General features: G+C 35.6%; 1 protein-coding gene across 1 annotated transcript in view; it reads left to right on the top strand.

Moving 5' to 3' along the window:
• LOC104081041 (tudor domain-containing protein 3) overlaps positions 1 to 18,557 on the top strand; it is a 29,270-nt gene extending 10,713 nt beyond the window's left edge. The window contains exons 3-4 of the mRNA XM_009583630.1: positions 12,392 to 12,528; positions 18,310 to 18,557. Coding sequence (XP_009581925.1) covers positions 12,392 to 12,511 — 120 coding nt within the window. The 3' untranslated portion in view covers positions 12,512 to 12,528; positions 18,310 to 18,557. The remainder of the gene's footprint in view (positions 1 to 12,391; positions 12,529 to 18,309) is intronic.
• The last annotated feature ends 2,136 nt before the right edge of the window (positions 18,558 to 20,693 follow it).

The raw sequence follows: 20,693 nt of genomic DNA, 5'->3' as shown, positions 1-20,693 counted from the left end.
CCTATGTTATATTTGCTCATATAGGACTTCCACTGTGGGTCAAATGGCATCTAGGAGAAAATGAAAACAGTGGTGTTTAGTTATTGCAGTAATCTTTGTTCCTTTCCTGATGGAGCTGCCTCAGTGTACCTTTTCATTCTAGGACAGTGATGATGAACTTTGAGTGCTAGGGCTGAAAGTAAAATTTTACAAGATACTGGATGCAGACTTGGTGGAGCTTCTCTTCTTGCTTGCTTTCCTTCTTGGCCCGTTTCAGTCTTGCTTCTTTTCCCTGTTCACGTAATCGGCCTCCTTTTGATATCTGACACCAGTTACGTTACGCCAGCCATCCTCACTGCTGGGTGTTGTGAGGCCCAACCATTGGAAATTGCATCATGAGTCATAGAGTTTCATCATTGCTGTCCATGGAGAGGAAAGAGTCCCCAGTGAGAGTTGAGTCTCCCACGAGTTCCAGGCCAGTTAAAGGAGGGAGGTACTCAATAAAGTTTGATCTCTCGACCTAGAAAAGGACTTCCCTCCTTATCAAGGAGGGAAGGGAAGTACTGCGAATGTGGGTAAACTGGTGTGTGGGGAGTTGTTATGTAGTGCTTTTGCTTTTCGTACATATGGAAAAGTATTTTTTCTTTTTTTTTTTTTCCCCCTAACTTATTGACTAATTATTTGTAGACATAATGATTTGTTGAAGATTAGATTTTAGAGCTTTAGAATCATAGAATCATTTAGGTTGGAAAAGACCTTTCAGATCATCAAGTTAACCACAAACCTAACACTGCCAAGTCCACCACTAAAACATGTCCCTAAGTAACACATCTACACATCTTTTAAATAACTCCAGGGATGGTGACTCAACCACTTCCCTGGGCAGCCTGTTCCAGTGCTTGACAACCCTTTCGGTGAAGAAATTTTTCCCAATATCCAATCTAAACCTCCCCTGGTGCAACTTGAAGCTTTTTCCTCTCGTCCTATCACTTGTTACTTGGAAGAGACACCAACGCTCACCTTGGTACAACCTCCTTTCAGGTAGTTGTAGAGAGCAATAATGTCTCCCCTCAGTCCCCTTTTCTCCAGACTAAACAACCCCAGTTCCCTCAGCCGCTCCTTATAGGACTTGTTCTCCAGATCCTTCACCAGCTTCGTTGCCCTTCTCTGGACACGCTCCAGCACCTCAATGTGCTTCTTGTAGTGAGGGGCCCAAAACTGAACACAGGATTCAAGGTGCGGCCTCACCAGTGCTGAGTACAGGGGCACAATCACCTCCCTCCTCCTGCTGGCCACACTATTTCTGATACAGGCCAGGATGCCATTGGCCTTCTTGGTCACCTGGGCACACTGCCGGCTCATGTTCAGCCGGCTGTCAAGCAGCACCCCCAGGTCCTTTTCCTCTGGGCAGCTTTCCAGCCACTCTTCCCCAAGCCTGTAGCGCTGCATGGGGTTGTTGTGACCCAAGTGCAGGACCCGGCACTTGGCCTTGTTGAACCTCATACAACTGGCCTCATCCCATCGATCCAGGCTGTCCAGGTCCCTCTGCAGAGCCTTCCTACCCTCGAGCAGATCAACACTGCCGCCCAACTTGGTGTCGTCTGCAAACTTACCGAGGGAGCACTCGATCCCCTCATCCAGATCACTGATAAAGATATTAAACAGAACTGGCCCCAGTACTGAGCCCTGGAGAACACTGCTTGTGACCGGCTGCCAACTCTTCTATCCTGTAGCAGTTTAAAAAGTTTGTAATGTTTGTAAGCATATTTTGCCCATCATAATTCTTTGATCCTGTTGTAGATCTTGCCAGATGACATGGTCTATATATTTTTTTAAAGTAGTTGTTAATAATTAAAAAATCGGTGCAATTCAGCGTATTTTATTTTAAAATGTAAGCGTACAGCATATACATAATGTAGAGGTTCTGACTTTCAAGTTAAGATACTCTCTTTTTTATGGGGCTATTCTGAGTTGCTCCATGGTCACCTTCACTTTTAAGACTTTCTTAAATTGCTGTGTCCCTGCATCACCTGTAAGCATTTTTTTTTTTAAGTAGGAGTTGGGATATATTTGTTTGTGTAAAATTTTTCTGTATATTTACTTAAATACCTTTTGCCATGTTTTACTTTCTAAATTTTTTTTGTGCAGTTGGTCATTCACAAAATCACATAGGCGTTTGTTTACTGGATATACATGTTTGTTTGACGTTGGGGATTTGTATGCCAAATTTTGTCATGGGTGAGTGTGTGCACACAGCATTCTGTTTCCCCTGAAATATCACCAAAACTCACTGCTTCCCTGTTTTGGTTTTGATAATGGTTTCATGCCCTAACAGCAAAGCATTAGATAATTTCTCGTAGTATCACTTAGTGTTTTCTTTCTAAAATTTTTGTTGGCAGAATTTTCTGATTACATATAAAATAAGTCCAGCAATATAGCAAATACTTTTTTCCCCCATATGGAAGTATATGGTTTTGCTTATGAGTGCACTTAGTCCAAAGAAACTGAATGCTGAATTTTTTTCCAAGTCTATGCAAGTATTCTTTTTCACTATATGTTTAGGACTCTGTCTGTATTACCAGCGTAAAGTAGACCTTTCCGGAGGTCTTCATTCAACTTGATGTTCTGAAAAACTGGATGAATACTTCATTTATTCAAAAACAAAACAAAAAGATATTGGGGAGAGGGAAGGGCTGACAGTTGTATGTGGGAGGAATGATGGAGATGGACCCTTAATTTGCTGCTCTTTTCAGAAAACTGGCACAATTACTCCTTATTGTAATGCTACTCCTTATGGCACATAAGTGGTTACTGTTACTGATTTCATGTTGTTAAGTTTATGCGTTTTGTTGAAAACATTTCCATCTCCAGTTTGTGGCTTTCTTCTTGCTGAACTGAGAACTCGATGTGTGTGCTGGTTGTGTGTTATTTATGTAGCAGATCTTACTTCAGTGTATCTGCTTTTCTTCTAGAAATTATTAAAAATAAACCTTTAAATATTTATAGTTTGATATTGATACTACTCAATGTGAAGAAGCTTTTACTAATAGAAGGGATATGGTGTGAATGGCTGAAATATGTATTTCTAAGGAACTTTTAAAATTCATTACTTTTTTTTGTATTGAGAACATAATGACAACTTGCAGGAGAGTATGTTTGTTTCAAGCACAAATCTCACAAGAAGAGTTGCACGCTTATTTTAATATGTGCCACAGGGAATGACTGCAAGTTTGACTAACCTGTGCAATACCCTTAAGGGGAACAGATAAGCTAGCAAAATGTCTGTGGGATAATCATGCCCCAGGCTTACATTATCCTAGCTTTACGGAAATGTAATTGGAATGTAGTCTAATTAGAAAACAAATGAGTGCTTTGTTTGTTGAGGAAAAGTAATGAAGTACAAAGAAATGTCTGATTCCAAGTTAACTGTTGTGTTGCTTTTAGCTGTCTCAGATTTAAGTATGTAATTCTTTTCCTTGTCCATCCATCTATTTTCCATTTCTTGATTTTTTTTCTGAAGAATCTACAAATTTTCTGTCCCTTGGTATGTAATGTTTATTACTTCACTCAAAACTGAGGATGTACATTGTCTTAACAGAATCATTTGAAAATTAGCTGTGTCTGAAGCTCGGCGGCTTTTGTCGCAACTTTCAGCAGAGGAAAAATGAGATAAATCTAATTAAAAATGTTAATAGTGTATATCCAATTTTTTCAGGATTCCTGAATCATTTATTATAAATTTATTATAAATTTAGTGTAGTAAGGCTTTAGTTGATAAATTGCTGGCCCTGAAAAATGCGTTGTAGAATTTTACAAAAACTGGCCAAGAAAATGTAAAATTATTTGACTTCTGATGTTTGGTTAGTGAAAGTCAACAGAAAAGATTTATTATCATTAATTGATTTCTGATCTTAAAGAAAAGACTGCTTAGGGAAAGGTCATCTTGAAATTTTTATTTTGAAAACGAAAAAGCAACAGATTGTATGGCAGAGTTCCATGCCACTTAGTTTTACGTACCATAGTTAGGAACATACTTGTGGCCCGTCTGTGTTCAGTGGAAACAAAGACATACCCTCATAAGGATCGATTCCTTTTTCTAAGGGAAATAAGGGAAATAAATGGTTTGTGTATGTTTTGGTTGTTTTTTTTTTTTTTTTAAAATGACATTACAGCAAGTTTGTTTTAATGACTTGTTAGTAGCTTTTGAATTTGACTACTCCTGCATTAGGGAAACCATTACCTGAATTTGTCTGTTGCATAAAAGGCTTTGTACAGAGCTTGAAAATAGGATGTAGTGTTTTACTCATACAGTACATCAAAATCTCATACAATTTGAGAAACAATAGAAGAGCGAAAGATGGTACTAGTATAGTAGGTTAAAATGTTATATAAATGGGTAGGAATTATTCTGGCTGTGTATAGAATGGCAACAAACAATAATGGTGTAGCTGCAGTTCAAAGTCTCAAGAGGTTTTTAGTAAATCATACAGTACCATACAGCAAGTCAACTGTATTCCTTTAAGGACAATTAAAGTTATTTTAAGATTTTGCAGTAAATCTTTCGGTAGGTTCCAAATACATTTAACATTGCTATTTCTGTCACCACTGTCTTGTATTGTATAGTATAATACAGTATTTTACTATAGAGGAGCTAAAGCTAAAAGCTTCAGCAAAGCTATTGATGGTTTTGATGTAAAAATCAAATCAGAGTTACATATGGTGTACTATACGTGTAGTGTATACGCGTTTATACACGTGTGTCATCTGTACTAATTATCTAATGCTTGTAATGTCCCGTATGTGGCTAGATGCTTATGGGGTCGTGACTTTCAAGTAGGAGAAGAACGGGTATACTCTCTAAATCCTTTACAGTTGTTTATTCTGCATATCCTTTACAGACAGAAAATAATGCCAATGTATCAATGCAGTCAGTAAGAAAAATGTTTGAAGTCTTATGTGGTCCCTACTGCTAATGGAGTTGAGCTTCCTTATTGGAAGTGGCCAAAGTCAATTTTCCTCAGGCATGTGCTATTAGAAGAAATTTAAAATTAGATTGAATTCAAAGTTCTTGGAAAAATTTACTTTAAAATGAAAGTATTTTCTTTTTGAGCAGACTTTACAGATTCTTACCAATTCAGGATAAAAGTCTATTGCTTTTAAAAAAAATCCATTTAGCCAATAAGGCCAAACATTTCCAATGTATTTGATCCTTCCATTTTCTTCCTGTTTTTTTTTTTTTTTTTGTGGTGGTGGTGTTGTTCTAGAACAGTGCAACAGTTCCCATACATTACAGTAGATCCTGGTTAGTCTATTGATTAAATATCCTGTAGTTAACCAACTTGATGGTTGTATCCAGAAGTCAACACTAAAACAGTACTTTCTCAATGCGAGAGAGAAAATTTTGAAAAAGCACGTGTAACCATTTTCTTTATATATTTGGATTTTTGTTTTGCATTTATTTGAATAATTTAAAGATGTGTTCTTGGTGTTCTGTAGGTATTCTATGTGCTTTTCTAAGAATAGTCTAAATATCAAAAATTTTCTTATCCAAAACAGAAGATAAAGTGCTTATTTAGCTCTTTAATTGGGACCTCAGTAAAATATATCTGGATACCTAGAAATATGTATATGGAGAAAGATAGAGATAGAGACAATGGGGAAGGAAGAAGGAATGAATGTAGCTTGAATGTCATTGTTCTGGTTTTGTGAGTTAGAAAATGCCTTTCATATGTCTTGTCATTTTTTTCACTTTCATTCATGATTCAAGAATGAAGAAATATCTGATTCTTTATTTTGGAATTGTCTTTGCCGTTCTCTTACTTTATTTTCACAAGTCCCCTGTAAAGTTACCAGTTTTATTAGAAGTTAATAGTTTTGGTCTTTAGGATAATTTAATGTTAATTATAAATCTGGACAATCTGTTTTCTAAATTTTCTTACACTCCATTGCAACTATTTTAAATTTAAAAAGCTATCATGCTGATTAAGTTTTAAAAAATTGGAGCAGGTCATGTTTACTAAGAGAAGTAAATCCATAAAATGTAGAACCAATGAATTCTGTACTATAAAAATGATTTTACATTAGAAGGACAGGGGTGATAGTGGGGGTTAACTTAAAAATGAAAAAGTCCTGAGCAGGTTTTGTTTTAACTCTTTGTGTTTAAACAGTAACTTTGGGACCGTTCTGTCTGACATGCATGCCTGCAAACATGCACACACTCTGATAAGAAGGTTCTACTTCAGCTCATAAGTCATTATCCTCAGATAAAAATATCCTCAGATACTTTTATTTGTTCTTAATTAACTGCTTCTAATGGCGAAATCTGTTTCACACACCCATAGCGTTTGAATAAGGGCAGACTAATTGCACGTTCCATAAGATTCTTTTAATGAGAAAAGAATTTAAGAATGACTAGGAGTGTGATTTCAGGGACTGAGCTGATGACCAGCTATCAGCTCTGAGAGGAGGGAGCATTTCTTCCTCCCTAATCCTGACCATCCAACCTTCTGAACCTGCATTAGTTAAAGGTTGCAACTGTACACCTGAGCAAAAAAGGGAAAGGAAAAGTGGAAAGAAGAGTGATGAAAAAGGTGCAGGAGAAGAGAAAGGAAAATAGTTTCAGCAGTAGCAATACATTACATTGGTGCAACTGCCTGTGGCACTACAGCCTACATGTCAGAATAAGGTTGTAAATTTAAGGGTGTCACATAGTTCATTCCTTTGTTTAGTTATAAAAGATTGGATTGTAGTGTGATGGTACATTTCAAAAGATCCAGGCAAGAGTGAAGTAACAATAATGATTGTGTATCGTATGGTTAACATTCAAAATGGTATATTAAAAGGTTAATTTAAAAAAACTTTATTATGTAATTTCTACTTTATAACATTTTTTTAAAAAACTAACATTTTTGATTTAAACACAGCCATATCCTTGCAATTAGTTATGTGTACTTTTAGTCAGTGATACATTACTGCAATGTCTTACATGATATATGTCAGCATACTAAAAGTATATTTTTCTAAAAATGTAATGCTACCGTGACTCCTTTAAAGGCACATTAATAGGGCTAAGAGTTTATATTAATTATCTGACAGCAGTATAACCTTGAATCCCACTTGTCCTTCTCACTCATAATTTAACTCAGAAATTTGTATGGCCATAAGCCCAGTCTAATATAGATGTGTTGTGTACTGTGAAAAAAAAATTGTGAGCATCTGCAGACTCACAAAGATTACTCTCTGAGAAGATTACTCTGTGAGAGGAACTGATATTTTAAGTAACAAGCATAACTTGCAAAGAAAATTGATCAAGAGCAAATATGTTGAATTATTCTGTAATAGACACTTCAAAAATGCTCTTGTCACAAAATACTTGGTTAAGATCCTTGAAAAATCTACGTTAGTGGTAATTTCTCTTTTACTTGGACTTTTCACACCTCATTTGATAGTAATTTTTGAAATTATGCCCTAAAGCCTCTCTAAGATCGTATAACTTAAAACTTGTGCTTTTATTAAATTACAAAAACTATTTTTTCACAAAATCCTGTTTTCATTCTTAGTTGTTATGGAGTTCTAAGAATCCATTTAAGTATTCAGATAAAGTAAAAGTTTAGGGGAATACTGTAGACACTTTAGCCGATGATTTTTTCCTTACAAGTATAGGATATATAACATATTGCAATTTAAATATTTAAGTTTAGCTTTTTCTAGGAAACTTGTGAATTTTTCAGTATGTCTGTATGTGGTTGGGTTTTCTGTTTGGTTTCTTTTTTTGATACGTCTGGAAAATCTCACAACCTATTTTCGATTGTTACAAGCACGGGTAAGTGGAAACTGTAAAAATCAAAGATTAAAGTACTCAAGGACATCAACACTGGATGATTAGGCGAAAGAAGCAAGTTGTAAGAAAGGAATTTAACCAGCAAAACAAGAGATCACTTCGTGTGTTAACAGCAGGAGACAGCTGTTGCCAGCATAGTGGGCACTGCAAAGAGGCATTAAATCTGGACTGGTAAATGGAAGTTGAAATGCACATGAAAGAAAAGTTCATTTTGCAAGGAAGCCAACACTCTTTTCTTTGTACTGAGTCCAGCACGTTTTCCATGCATTGAGAATGTGGGTGAAGTTAAAACTACAGCTTAAACTGAAACAGTGGTTTGACGTTACTGAAATGGAAAATGTCTTCTCCTTTCTTTGCCTTCTGTCTCTTCTTTGTCCCATGGTTCCTGGCCCCACGCTGCTCCTTTATGCCTCCTTGCACATCCCTTAATAGCCCACAGAGAGCTATAATTGAAAAGCCTTAGCAGAAGGGCCCAGTGAATAGAGCAGAATTTTCTGTTCATAAGCAGGAATAGACAGAGGTAACTAGTTTGTAGGTGGCAAACTGTTGGAGCTGCTCAGCTGTGAATTGCAACTGCATCCTAAATGTATGTGATCAGAACATTCAGCAAGGCTTTTGTTAACTATAGTTAATAAAAGTTAATAACTTTTGTCCTGCTCTTTACTGTCATCAACCTATTCATTGTTCTCAGAAGTTACACAGTAAGTATTCAAGGACTGTATTTAAAAAAAAAAAAAAAAGTTTCTAAACAGTTCTTTTGAATGCACTGAAAGAAGTCTTGCAATTGAAATTCAGTGAGGAAGCTTTTAATGAAATACAAATTTACTCTGCTCTAATATTTTTAATTTTAAGAGTAAATTGGTTGTTAAAGTATTTTAAATGCTGGATTTATAACTTCATTCTGCAGCTATGAAATCCATTGAATTTTTTATGTAAAAGCATGCTGGTAGTCACTTGGCTGGACTGAAGTTACTTGCTGATTCACTAAGCTCAGCTGGTAAAGTATGGTGATGGTCCGAGCTCTTCAGAATATATGGGTCCAGAATAAAAGCACTGAGTGTGCATATATTCCCATTTTACACTTGTTTAGTTCTTGTCTGTCTTATGAGATGGATCAAAAATATCAAAAGTAACAGCAGATTTTTATGGCAAAATCTTGAATAGAAGCTGAAATTCCCAATGACTTTGGCTTCCCTGTTCGCCATCTTGTTTTAAATACCTAAAGAATGCTGACATCCTCCACCCTCTCTCTCATGTCATTCTAACATGTTACTGCAATAATTTCTTTGTGCATTTCATTGTTTGCATTGTAAACCTTTCCTTGCTTTTTCCTATGGATCTGCCAGTTCATGCTATGTTTTGCAGTTGTGCTTAGTGGTATCGTTTAATCTCAGGGTAGGTAGCCCTAGGTAGGCATTGTGCAAGTACTAGAAAACTCAGTCCTGGATTCTGGAATATTAGATAAATAATGAATAATAAACTGAAGGATGGAGATAATAAAATATATTAGTTTTTGGAGTAGTGTACTAATATAAAACCTCTACTGGTAATAGAAGGAGAATGAAAATGCTCTGAGAGAGATTTGTGGCCACCTTTGCTTTATAAAATGTAATCTAGATCTTACATGGATACGGAAGTAGGAAATGGAATAATTTAGAATGAGTCACAGCAACTGATAAATTGAAAGCAAGCAGCAAGAAAGATTGGAAAAATAGAGTTTGTGGCAAGATGTGTGACCTAATTGACTGCAGAATTATAATGGAATAAATGTAGACAGCTGAATTTTTTAGGTTAAAGAACAGAAAAAACAAGGAAGTGAACATTAGAGATAGTAAGTTTTGCCTACACAGGGTGGGTGCTGTTCCAGAAGAGGGATGGCAGTTTTGAGCATGGGGTAGAGAGATTTTAAAGTAAATCCTTAAGATGGAAATAAAATGGCAATAGAAAAAGGATGAAAGATCACAGTGGTGGATTGAGGGTCAGTGATCAAGAAACAGTGGAAGAAAAGAATGCAAAACAAGAACCAATGTTTAATAAAGAGATGGCAGACTTCAGCAAGGTGATCAGTAACTGTGTGGGGAGCCACTGCGCATAGAGAAGAACGAGGGAACAGTTGAAACGTGTTCTGTTGCTCATTCATTCTTATTATAATTTGCTGCATTGCTCACTTTCGTGTCATTCAGAGCCTATTGTAATAAAAATACTTGAATTCGAATGCGTGCATCTGAAGCTTTTCATTCTATGTGTAAAGACAACTACACCAAAATAGAAATGTGTAATACAAATTCTAGTTTTAATTTTATTTTACTGGATTCAAAGGATCAACATCTTTAACTTTGAGATTTGATGAAGATTTGCTGCTCTAGAAATTTACTCTGATACCCTTAGAAAGAGGTTGGCTATTACAGGTGAGATGTCTAATTCGCTACAGTCTCTTGAAAACACCAGTATGCATTGCTACATTTTCCGTCATGCTTATATGCCATTTAGTTTTCCAGTTTTGGGGAAATCCAAATTTTGAGCACATGAAAGTTCACCAATTCATTTTTGAAGAGTGAGTTCTTTTATGTTAGATTGAAGCTTTGGCAAAGAATTTTAAGAAAACTTGCAGTTGCGTCTTTCTTTACTCTTTTGGCAAATAATATGGAACTATTTTCAGCTATTCAGGTTTCTTGGAGTATACTGAAAGAGCTAAAGGTATTTAGACCTCTTCAGGCATCTAGCTTACCTTTTAGCATTTTGATGCTAGTACAGCTTGCATTGTCAGTGATGGGAGATTACTTCATACACTAAGTTGAGGGTTTGTACTAGGGCTAACGGTATTGCAAACTGTGTGGATTTTTTGGTTAGACATCTGCTTTTCTATTTTTTTCTTTCGGATAATCAGTGTCTCTGAACCTCTTTATATGAGAGAATCGATAGTGCTGCAAGCAGTAAAAGAGGTACACTGAGAAAAGTAAGTTTTATGGCAGAGTTCCATGGTTCTCAGCCTTTAGCTACAGTGAAACTAAAAGATATAAATCAATTATGCTGTATTCAATTGTGCTGAAAATCTGTTTTCTTCTACAGTTATTGCAGACTCTCTGTAGTAGGGCTTAATCTGTTGTTCTGGAAATATAACTATGACTGCAGATGTGCCCTGTAAATAGGAAAAATGTGGTTGTCTGTAACTGTTATTTTAAAAATGCATGTTTATTGATATTCAAGCTGATTCAGAAAGAGACGTTTCTTGAGTGAGATCTAACTTTTCACAACAGAAAGAAACTTAGGCTGTAGATTTTCCTTTCTGTCTCTTATAGTGAAGTATTTTACTGCTGTGACTTGCTTACTCTTTGTTATATGCATGCTGCACTCTGAGACAGTTTCTGGGTGTTGGAATTGTTGACGAACTTTTAATGAATCATTCAATGTTCTTGGTTTGTGTTCCTGTATGTTCCTATGTTGTGAATGAAAGGGAATTAAGAGTTACATACTCAGTACTTTTTCCCAAAAGTGAATTTCTTACAGCATGTTCCCTCTAGACCTGGTGTCCGCTGCAGTATAGTGTTAGGATATTAAAGAAACAAAATTATAACTGTTTCCCTGAGACAGCATTTGACAATCATACTCATGTTCAGAAACTTTTTTTTTTTCAGCCTATAATTTTTTTCTTATATTTCTCTTTGTTATCAACTCTAATGCTCTTAAAATTCTTCTCTATCATTAGTGTGTACCGCCTTCAAATGTTCCATCAGATGAATGTTTTTCCTTTCGGTATTTCTTGACCAAAGTAAATATGTAGCTATTTTAATCTTCCTTTGTAAATCATTCTCCAGTCTCTTTATTATTTTTGTTCTTTTTTTTTCTCTGAATTCCATGTAATTTCTCGATATCTTCTGGTATTGAGATGCCTAGGAGTGAATGCAATATTGCAAATATGTAATTACCTCTCCTCTCATTATTCAGAGGTTACATATATTATTGCTGCACATAGCAAATTCATATCTAAATTGCTGTCCACTTGTAGGCTTTTTTCATTATTACTGCATCACAGATTTTTATCTACTGTTTCAGATCTGTTTTTCTAGTATGCACATTGCCAGATGCTGTTCCTTATTCCTTCCTTTCCTTTTCCTTTCCTTTCCTTTCCTTTTTTCCTTCCTGCATTTCCTAATTCTTTTATTTCATTGCTAAACTCCCAAAAGCTGGTATTTCTCTTGCTCTGTCAGGTTATCAAGGTTATCTTGCTTCTTGAGTTTGTTGCCTGTATGACTCTTGGAAAATAATTTTACTTTAATATATATGCTTTTTTTCTGCAAATTTTTAATAACTGCTGCTGCTGCCCTGGGGATTGAGTTTTGAGATTCTCCATCTTGGTTTTGTTAGCCTTCCGAGGTTTGAAAAACCCACTGCCATTATCTCACGTATTTTGTTAAGTGGTCATCAGCACAGAAGCAGCAGTTGCTATGTGTGCATGAATTAATTCATACGTGTGTGTGTGAGTATGTGTTGTGTGTGTATGTATGCATATGCCTACTCATGTATAATGCATTTACCTACTCTTCCATTTAAAACAATGCTATTTACCTGCAGGAGGAGGAAGAAGAAACATATGAGCAAACTCTAGAATTCCGCAGAGGAGGTGATGGTCAGCCAAGACGATCCACACGACCTACTCAACAATTTTATCAACCCCCAAGAGCTAGAAACTGATTAATAAGAAATAAAAGGTAAATATATGATATTGACATTTTATTTATGGGTTTAGATTTCAAGAAAAGTAGATCTGGATTGTTCTATACTTCAGTGTTCTTCAGTCTTTGTGAAGTTTGTGAGAGAACTTTTTACAACTTTGGCAGTAGTTTGTTGTATAAGAACCCTCAGCATTGGGTTGCAGATGATGAATATTTTGAACAAAGAAATTACTGTTATCACCATTTTACAAGCAAATAGAGAACTTAAAATTCCTAGAAAAACCTTGTTTCTCATTAAAAAGAAAAAAAGTATTAAGCAATAGCACATGTATGACCTTCTTTGTTTAATAGTGGTAATCTGTTTATAAGGAGCAAGCACAGAGCAGTGATTGCTACACCTATGGAGAACTATGGATATTAAATCAGTGTCTTATCATTTAAGTGAAAGTTTTATGGTTGTGTCTTTTTAGTTTAGAAACCACTTCTTGCAATCATCTACATGGAAGATATGTTTGGGATATTGCTTCTAAAGTTTTTTAGGGATATTGGTATATTTATGATAGAAGTTGGATATCTCTGTTTCTCTGGATTTTGTGGCTGTATGAAGAGACTTAATACACCTGTGGGAAGAGGGAAGGCAATAAAAACACTTTGGCAAACAGCTTTTTAACTTTGCTTTATGTAAGGACTCAGGTCATCTGAGCAAGCTTTTACTTTATACTTCACCTGAGAGCAGCAGCAAGTTTCTCTCATTCACATACATTGGACCAGCTTCTCTGAAATAAGTGGCTGTAGTCTCTGCTGAACTCAGTACTGTCTGTCTCTGTCCAAGGTCCCATATTCTACTTCTTATGAGCCATTTATGTGAATAAATATTTTTATTGTTTTGCTTAGCATGGAAAGGAGAATTTGCAACAGTAAAATCTGATATCTGTGAGCTCACCGTTGAATGGGGAGGTACAAGGCCTAAGAATATCTACCATACTCTGAATCTTGAGGGTGTACTTGCATCTATGCTTTATTAATTAGCAGAAATGAAGGGATTATGTATCATCCTCAGAAAATACACCTGATGTATACATTCAGAAATCTAAAAAGGCCAGTCAGATAAAACAGTTAGAATTCTTTTACTACACAAACCAAGTGTGCTGTACTGCTTTCATTTTACTTGAGGATCTTCTAAATCCTTAATTTTCAAATGTTGATTAGAAGTCTATCCTGAATAAAGAAAGCTTTGTAAAGTCACATGCTATTTGGTGTACATGTACAATGTGTCTGTCTTGAATCTGATTTTTTTTTTTCCCTACTAGCCAGTTTATTTTTACCGAGCTCCTTTTAGTTCCTTTCCTTGCTCCCGTCCTCCACCTTCAGTTGGCTTAATAGGTGCTGCTGATCTCTGCAGCTTTTGGTATTTCTGACATGCAGTAACGTATGATTTTACTTTTTTGATCATATGGTAAAATACCTTTTTCATTTGGGGGATTACTGACAATATAAGAGCAAAATCTAGTACTGACTCTTGCGAAGGTGATAATTATTCTATTTTTGCACATATCATTCTATTTTCTATTTTAAGTAAGTGTATCAATCACTATCAATAAACATGTCATGAGATAATTTATGCAGAAATAATTCTGGCCTATGCCCTGAGCTGAGTTCTAAACCAGCTCATTTGGCTCAGAGGACTGTCAGTGTGATCAGCCGAACGAAATGTGCCCAGTGTAGACAGCAGTCAAAATCAAGGAGGGTTTTTTGTGTCTTTAGGTAATATTTTTGGTATTTTCGTAGTTTTACAGTATAAATGTGGAAAACTGTGTTTAGCTTTGGTCAGCTGGGAGAGGGGGGAAAACAGACATCCAGAGAGAGTGATAGTAACTTCTGTATCCCAAGAACAGAGGATGAATTGTTGCCAAATAAGGAGCAACCTTTCTAAGGCACAGGTGGTTGTTCCTTGCGGGTTTTCTTACACCTTGCTTTGAAGATTCTAACAGGATCCTGATTTAAATGGACAGCAAACTCGGTGTCAAAACCTACCTGCCATAAAAAATAAACAGTTACAGCCCCAGTTCAAATACTATTGTTTCCTGTCAGACATCTCTAAATAAAGGGTTTAGATTCAGGTCATAAATAGCGTCAGTTAAAGAAACGTAAAAGCATTTGTCAACAAGGAGCAAGGGACTCTCCTCATCCAGAAAAAAAAAAAAAACAAGATATATTTTGGAGAATATGTCACGAAGCTGAATATAATTTTTCAGCAACTACTTACTTTGCTTTAAAAAGTACATCTTTTATTGACAATACTTCCAGATACATGCTTCTTTTTCTTCGTCATAGTTTAAGATTCTCTTCCTCAGTTGATGAAATTGGGTATTTCCTGTGTCCTCTTTTGGCCCAGGACTGTTTACTTGAACATCTGCTCACGTTAGATAGATAGTGCCAATTTGTCATCCAAAACTGAACTTATTAACCCAGTGCAATGTACAATCCGTGGCAGCTTAAACCTGGTAAATTTTGGCTACTTTTGTAAGTCTAACTCTGTTGGAATATTATGCACTTTATCTTCCACAATACATATAGCAAATACTGTAGAAGTTAAACAGCAGTTCATGATGAGAAAATACAACTTACTGCTTGACAGGAAGATTCATTCCCTCTAGATCAAAACATGCAATGCCATCTTCATTAGCTGCCATAACTGAATTGTCTTGAACTTTAATTAAGTGGAAACTATCTCTAAATGGCTCAAATGTAATCAGTTAGAATATTTGTGTATTTTATATTAAAATGATTTGCTAAATCTTGTTATTTTAATTAGCTGCTTTATCAGATTTAGGTTTGTATTTGGAAAATTTCCAGTATTGAGCTCAACCGCACTTCAACATAAAATAATGTAACAGCTATTGGATGTTGACACCAAAATGAAGTTGTCAAGATATGACATTGGTCTTAGATTCTTGAAACACTAGGATCACTCAGGTAGAAAAAGAAAAGAGAGAGGCAAGAGGCGCCTTCTATATAGAGGTTGGGTGGTGCTACGTAAGCATAGTTAGCTCCTGTTTTAGTTCCAGTCAGAACAATCCTTTATTTTGTCTAGAATTTATAATACGGATTTTCTTTCCTCTGCCACTGTGTTCTGGCGAATATTTGGAAAACTGAACATCTTGTTCCTTTCTCTTCAAGAGCGTGGCATTTGCGGTCGTCTCTGAATAGTGTCAAAAAGTGGAAATTCTTCCTCAGTTTAAGAACACTCTATAGCCAATCTTTTTGAGAATAAAAATGTTGTAGTGCTGTATCCAGAAGCTTTTTCTGTGTGGTACAGACGAGCTTTTGCCTGCTAGATTTGCTTTCTGAAGCTCGCGTAGAATCCAGTGCAGCTGCCCTCATTTGTCTTGTTTGATAGGTAAAGTGATGTGTGAGGTGTTGTTTATTGTGATACTGTGGTCATATCTATCAGATAAGCTTATAGCTCCCCATAGCACATCTCATGCTACCATGTATCTTATACTTAGGTTGCATTTTGAAATGCATTACACTTGACCTAATGAGGTCCTGGCTGAAGACAGTGGAATTAGAGAGAAACGGTAATGAAGATCTATTAAGCTTTTCCAAAAATAAGTGGTGGATGTAATCAGTTCTTCTCTGGTTTTAAATGTAGGCAGAAAATCAAACATAGTCCTTTTCTAAATTGCTTTCGGCTTACCCAGACTTGTACAACAGTGTAGCTTTAATGTCTTGACATGTAAAAGTTCAGGAATATTGACTGTCAGTTCCTAGAAGTGGTTTTCTATACATTTTTCCTCCTTTTTATTCCTTAGAGCTTTTGAGAGTATGGCATATTGTTCTTATTTCAAGTTTTTGATAACCTGTTAGATGAAGACATGATTTTTCAGGGGAAGTTTTAAGGGATCCAGTGAGACATAATTTTACCACAACTTTCCACTGAAGGATAATTTACTTCTTCACCAGATCATTGATTAATGACACCTTTACTCCCTGAGAGGGCGTACCTCTGTATTATGTAAAGTAAATTAATTTTTTTTCCTGAAAAGAAATGGAGAGCCCTTATTGATGATTATTTTATATAATAAATTGGTAAATTCTGTAGAATTTTAATACTGTAGTATTTAACATTTAAAATGCCAAGGTGTCTTGTTTTCAAAGGCAACTTAAGCAACTGTAGAAGTAAAGTTTGCTGGCCATATTTGTATTGAGTATGATAGGGCACGTATCAAAGATGAAACATTAGGTCCATACAGTAGACATATCACCTCAGACCCAAAAGCTCTTAGACCTACCTGTATAATGTTACATCACTTGTCAGGGAGGATTTATTAGCACTGGTACAACAATGCAGAAATGAAGCTATACTGCTTCCTAGATTAGTTTTCAGCATACTTAGGTGTTGAAGTTGCCCTTGCAAATCTGGAATTAGTATTGACAAATATCAGCTCATAATCTATGTCTACAGTGTAATGGGGCCTTAAGTGTGAGGAGGCTTAAGTTTTTAAAATCCTGATTCGTTTTTTAGAAGTGGAATTTGGATCCGTGGGGTTGTTTAGCCTGGAGAAGAGAAGGCTCCAGGGAGACCTTACTGCAGCCTTTCAGTACTTAAAAGGGGGTTATAAGAAAGGTAGGGATAGACTTTTGAGCAGGGTCTGTTGCGACAGGACAAGGGATAATGGTTTTAAACTAAAAGAGGGTAGATTTAGACTAGATATAAGGAAGAAATTTTTTACGATGAGGGTGGTGAAACACTGGCACAAGTTGCCCAGAGAGGTGGTAGATGCCCCATCCCTGGAAACATGGAAGGTCATGTTGGAAGGGGCTCTGAGCAGCCTGATCTAGTTGAAGATGTGCGTGTTCATTTCAGGGGCATTGGACTAGGTGATCTTTAATGGTCTATTGCAACCCAAACCGTTCTATGATTCTATCCTTCTGAAGAGCTGCTTGCCACACTGTTCTATGCTTCGGGTATTAAGAACAGTTGCTGCAGACTTGCAGGAAGTCTTGACCTGGTGTTTATTATGAAGACAGAGTGATAGATTAGTCATGTTAAGGTGAGGTAACAGAAGTATAGGGTAGTCAGTACCTCACTGTGGTTGCAGTTTACCTAGAAATGATCATTTATTAATATCCAGCAGTGTGAGGTAGAGAACACTAACTCAGAACTTTATCAGAGCATTGCCTTGAGAGCCCTTGAACCCATTGTTGGTTGTTTAGGGTACAAGTCAAATACTAGCTTTAACAGGTCTGTAAAATAAGATTCCTCCTAGAGAATCAAGATAGAAGAATTACAACCTAACAATAATAAAAATACATCCTGAGCTTACACTTCCTGCATAAAATGTCATGATAGTATGAAAAAGAAGGGGAACAAGGAATCAGAAACAAGTGTTTTGAAGGATCATAGCTTTTGGAGAAGCTTGAAAGAACCTAGGAGTGTGAACCTATGAGTGCCTGGTCATTATCTGTTTCTTGGGTTTTCCTTTGCTCCATGACAGAATTAATCTACATCTTGTCAAACTTGCTATAAAATCTGTATTGAAGTCCTTACCGATGGAGAAACTTCATTTTTGTGAGAAGTCATTGCCAGAAAGCGTTCTTTCCTTGTATTATACCAATCATACTTATTGCATTGAAGTGCAACCTTCTGATTTATTCTTTTAAAGACTTGTATCTCTGTAAGTACTGAAAAGCAGATATCCACTCTTTTGGAGGAAGAAAATGAAATAACAGTTAAGTGTATGTTGCACAAAGAGCAGAGAGTTTTTATGCTTATCTATTGTGTTGGTTTTGTGTTTTTTTTTTTTCATTTAGAAACCTTCTCGGGGTGGGGGGAAATTCACTGATTCACTGGCAGCTCCAACTTGTTGAAGACTTCTAGAAGAAATTCTGGCTTTTTCCAAGCAACAGGATGGAACAAAGACAGCTCATGTGAGCAGAAGGAATTTGGTCCTGGCACCACAAGAGACTTTTTTAAAGTTCTTAGTTACATGAAGCTGAATACTTTTTACATATGAAAGAGGCAAATTGTCATTGCTGCCATCAATAAAACCACAGTGCACTATTCTATTCTTTGCCTTGTATTCTTTTTACTGAACCTCCATTATTACTTAATATAATACTGATGTATCATGATTTTTATTAATTTTGAATTGATTTTGGTTCTAATATTGTTTCTAGTAAAGTAAAAGTAAAACTTATATTTTCTCAAAAGCAGACAGGATTGGGCCTTTAATTTAGATTTTAGACTAGCATTAGTGAAACATGTTAAAAATTTTCAGCTAATTATTGTACAGTGAAATTCTGAATAGGTTTTGACTGTGTTTTCTGTGTTTATTTCCCAAAGTTGCTGAAGGCCAAATTACAGATTTGCCTATTATGTTTTTCATGATCTGTGACTAAAAGGTCGAAGGGGAGAAAAAAAAAAATCATCAGTTTCATAGTCATTTTCTAAATAATTTTAGGTAAATATTTTCTTTTTAGGAATATTTATATTACAGAAATAGAAACATTTCTAGAAGGTACAGGAAAGTAGTTTAAACAAAAAGTACCGAAAGATGCATATGAGTATTTTAAACGTAAATATGTGTATACATGCACACATGTGCAACCTGTTGAATAGTAGGTTCTTTCTTGTAGTTTTAAACTCTGCTTTTATTGCTTCGTATTATTAGAATTTTTTTCAATTATCATTGATGCTTGAAAGAATCTTATGTCAAACTACTTTTCATTCTAAGCTGTATCTTTGAATCTTATGTGATTATGACAAATAGTTGAAATTCCGCTATTTCTTTAGCTGAGAAGCACTCAAGATCTATGTACCATGCAAATCCCTTCTAAGCTTTATTCTAATCATTTAGTTAAGACTGAAATAGCACATGTTTTGAGGTAATTCTGTAAAGACAGAATTTTACCCGAGATATGTATTGATGGTATAAGTTGTACAATTAATTCTACGGACCTTCTCTCTGAGTGCTCATACAAAACTCTGTTTGGATAGAACCTGGTTTATTTGGATGAAAAGAAGTTTTATATTGATGATGTAATTGAATGTATTTGCAATACATAATGTGGATTACTGTCCGAATGCAGTCAAATCTTAGCAAGCACATAAATATTTGCAGAATAGTAAGGAACCAAATGTTTTGCTGCCTCAATGGATCCTAAGCAGCTTCTTGAGAATTATAATGCAACTCAGTAATAATTCTAAAGAAATTTGGAAGCTTAAAACATGAGCTGTTCAATGTTGAAGTTCTTCACTATCAACTGACGCACAACAAATTTTATGAAGTTTGTTAGATTTAAGTTAGAAACCACTTTCCAAATACTATGAATAATTCTGGTCAGTTCTGCTAAATTGTACCAGCAAATAAATAAATTGTAGATCTAATACATTGGATGTTGGATGCTTTACTTCCAGAATTATCACTAAGACCACTGATAGCAGCTATTCAGCTTCATTAAGTGATGCAGCCATAACATCATTTTAAAAAGCAGTTTTGATTTTTCTTTACAAATAGACTGTGCATTAAATGAGAGCCCTACAACCAGTGTACCAAAGCAATTTCTGAAATTAAAATAACTTTTATGTTCTTTTGAGCTTTCATTCTTGCTGTGAACTGAATCATAAAATTCAGATAACTGCAGCCTGATTTAGTGAACTGTAAAAAATAAAGCCTACTTATGAAAATTTGAAGAAATACAATGCAGCATTCCTCTGTAGTGATTGTGGCATTCTGAAATTACCACATGCAGTTGTCTGTAGGCAAATGAAATATATTTGAGAAAGTTGTTTTTGTTTCTAAAACAGTAAAGACCATGTCCTGGTCTTTTCATTCGTGCTGAGGAACTGGAAAGCCAGAGTAAGCAAACAGCTGGAGAGTGTCCTTGAAAAGACGTGTTATCTTTGTGTGTTTTATGATTCTTTTCTGTTTTGGTTTGGACTGAAAAAACTTCTTTTGAAAGCTCTGCCTGTTTAGGATCTGAAGAACCAGTGATTTGAACAGATAAAAACTATTTGCGTCAACCTGTTCTGAAAAGCAAGAATTCAAATATTCATGCTCATTGATTCCTATATCTGGAAACAACATGATGATAAACTAGGTATGTATATAAATTATTTTCTTGATTTGCATAATCCATCAAAACCACAAATATAATAATTTTCCAGTCGTAATATAGTACAGTTTACATACACA

Source organism: Fulmarus glacialis, unplaced genomic scaffold (genome assembly GCF_000690835.1).
Source record: "Fulmarus glacialis isolate BGI_N327 unplaced genomic scaffold, ASM69083v1 scaffold6418, whole genome shotgun sequence".
NCBI classification, from domain to species: Eukaryota; Metazoa; Chordata; class Aves; order Procellariiformes; family Procellariidae; genus Fulmarus; species Fulmarus glacialis.
The sequence above is the reverse complement of the archived record's forward strand: the minus strand, read 5'-3'. Positions and strand labels throughout refer to the sequence as shown.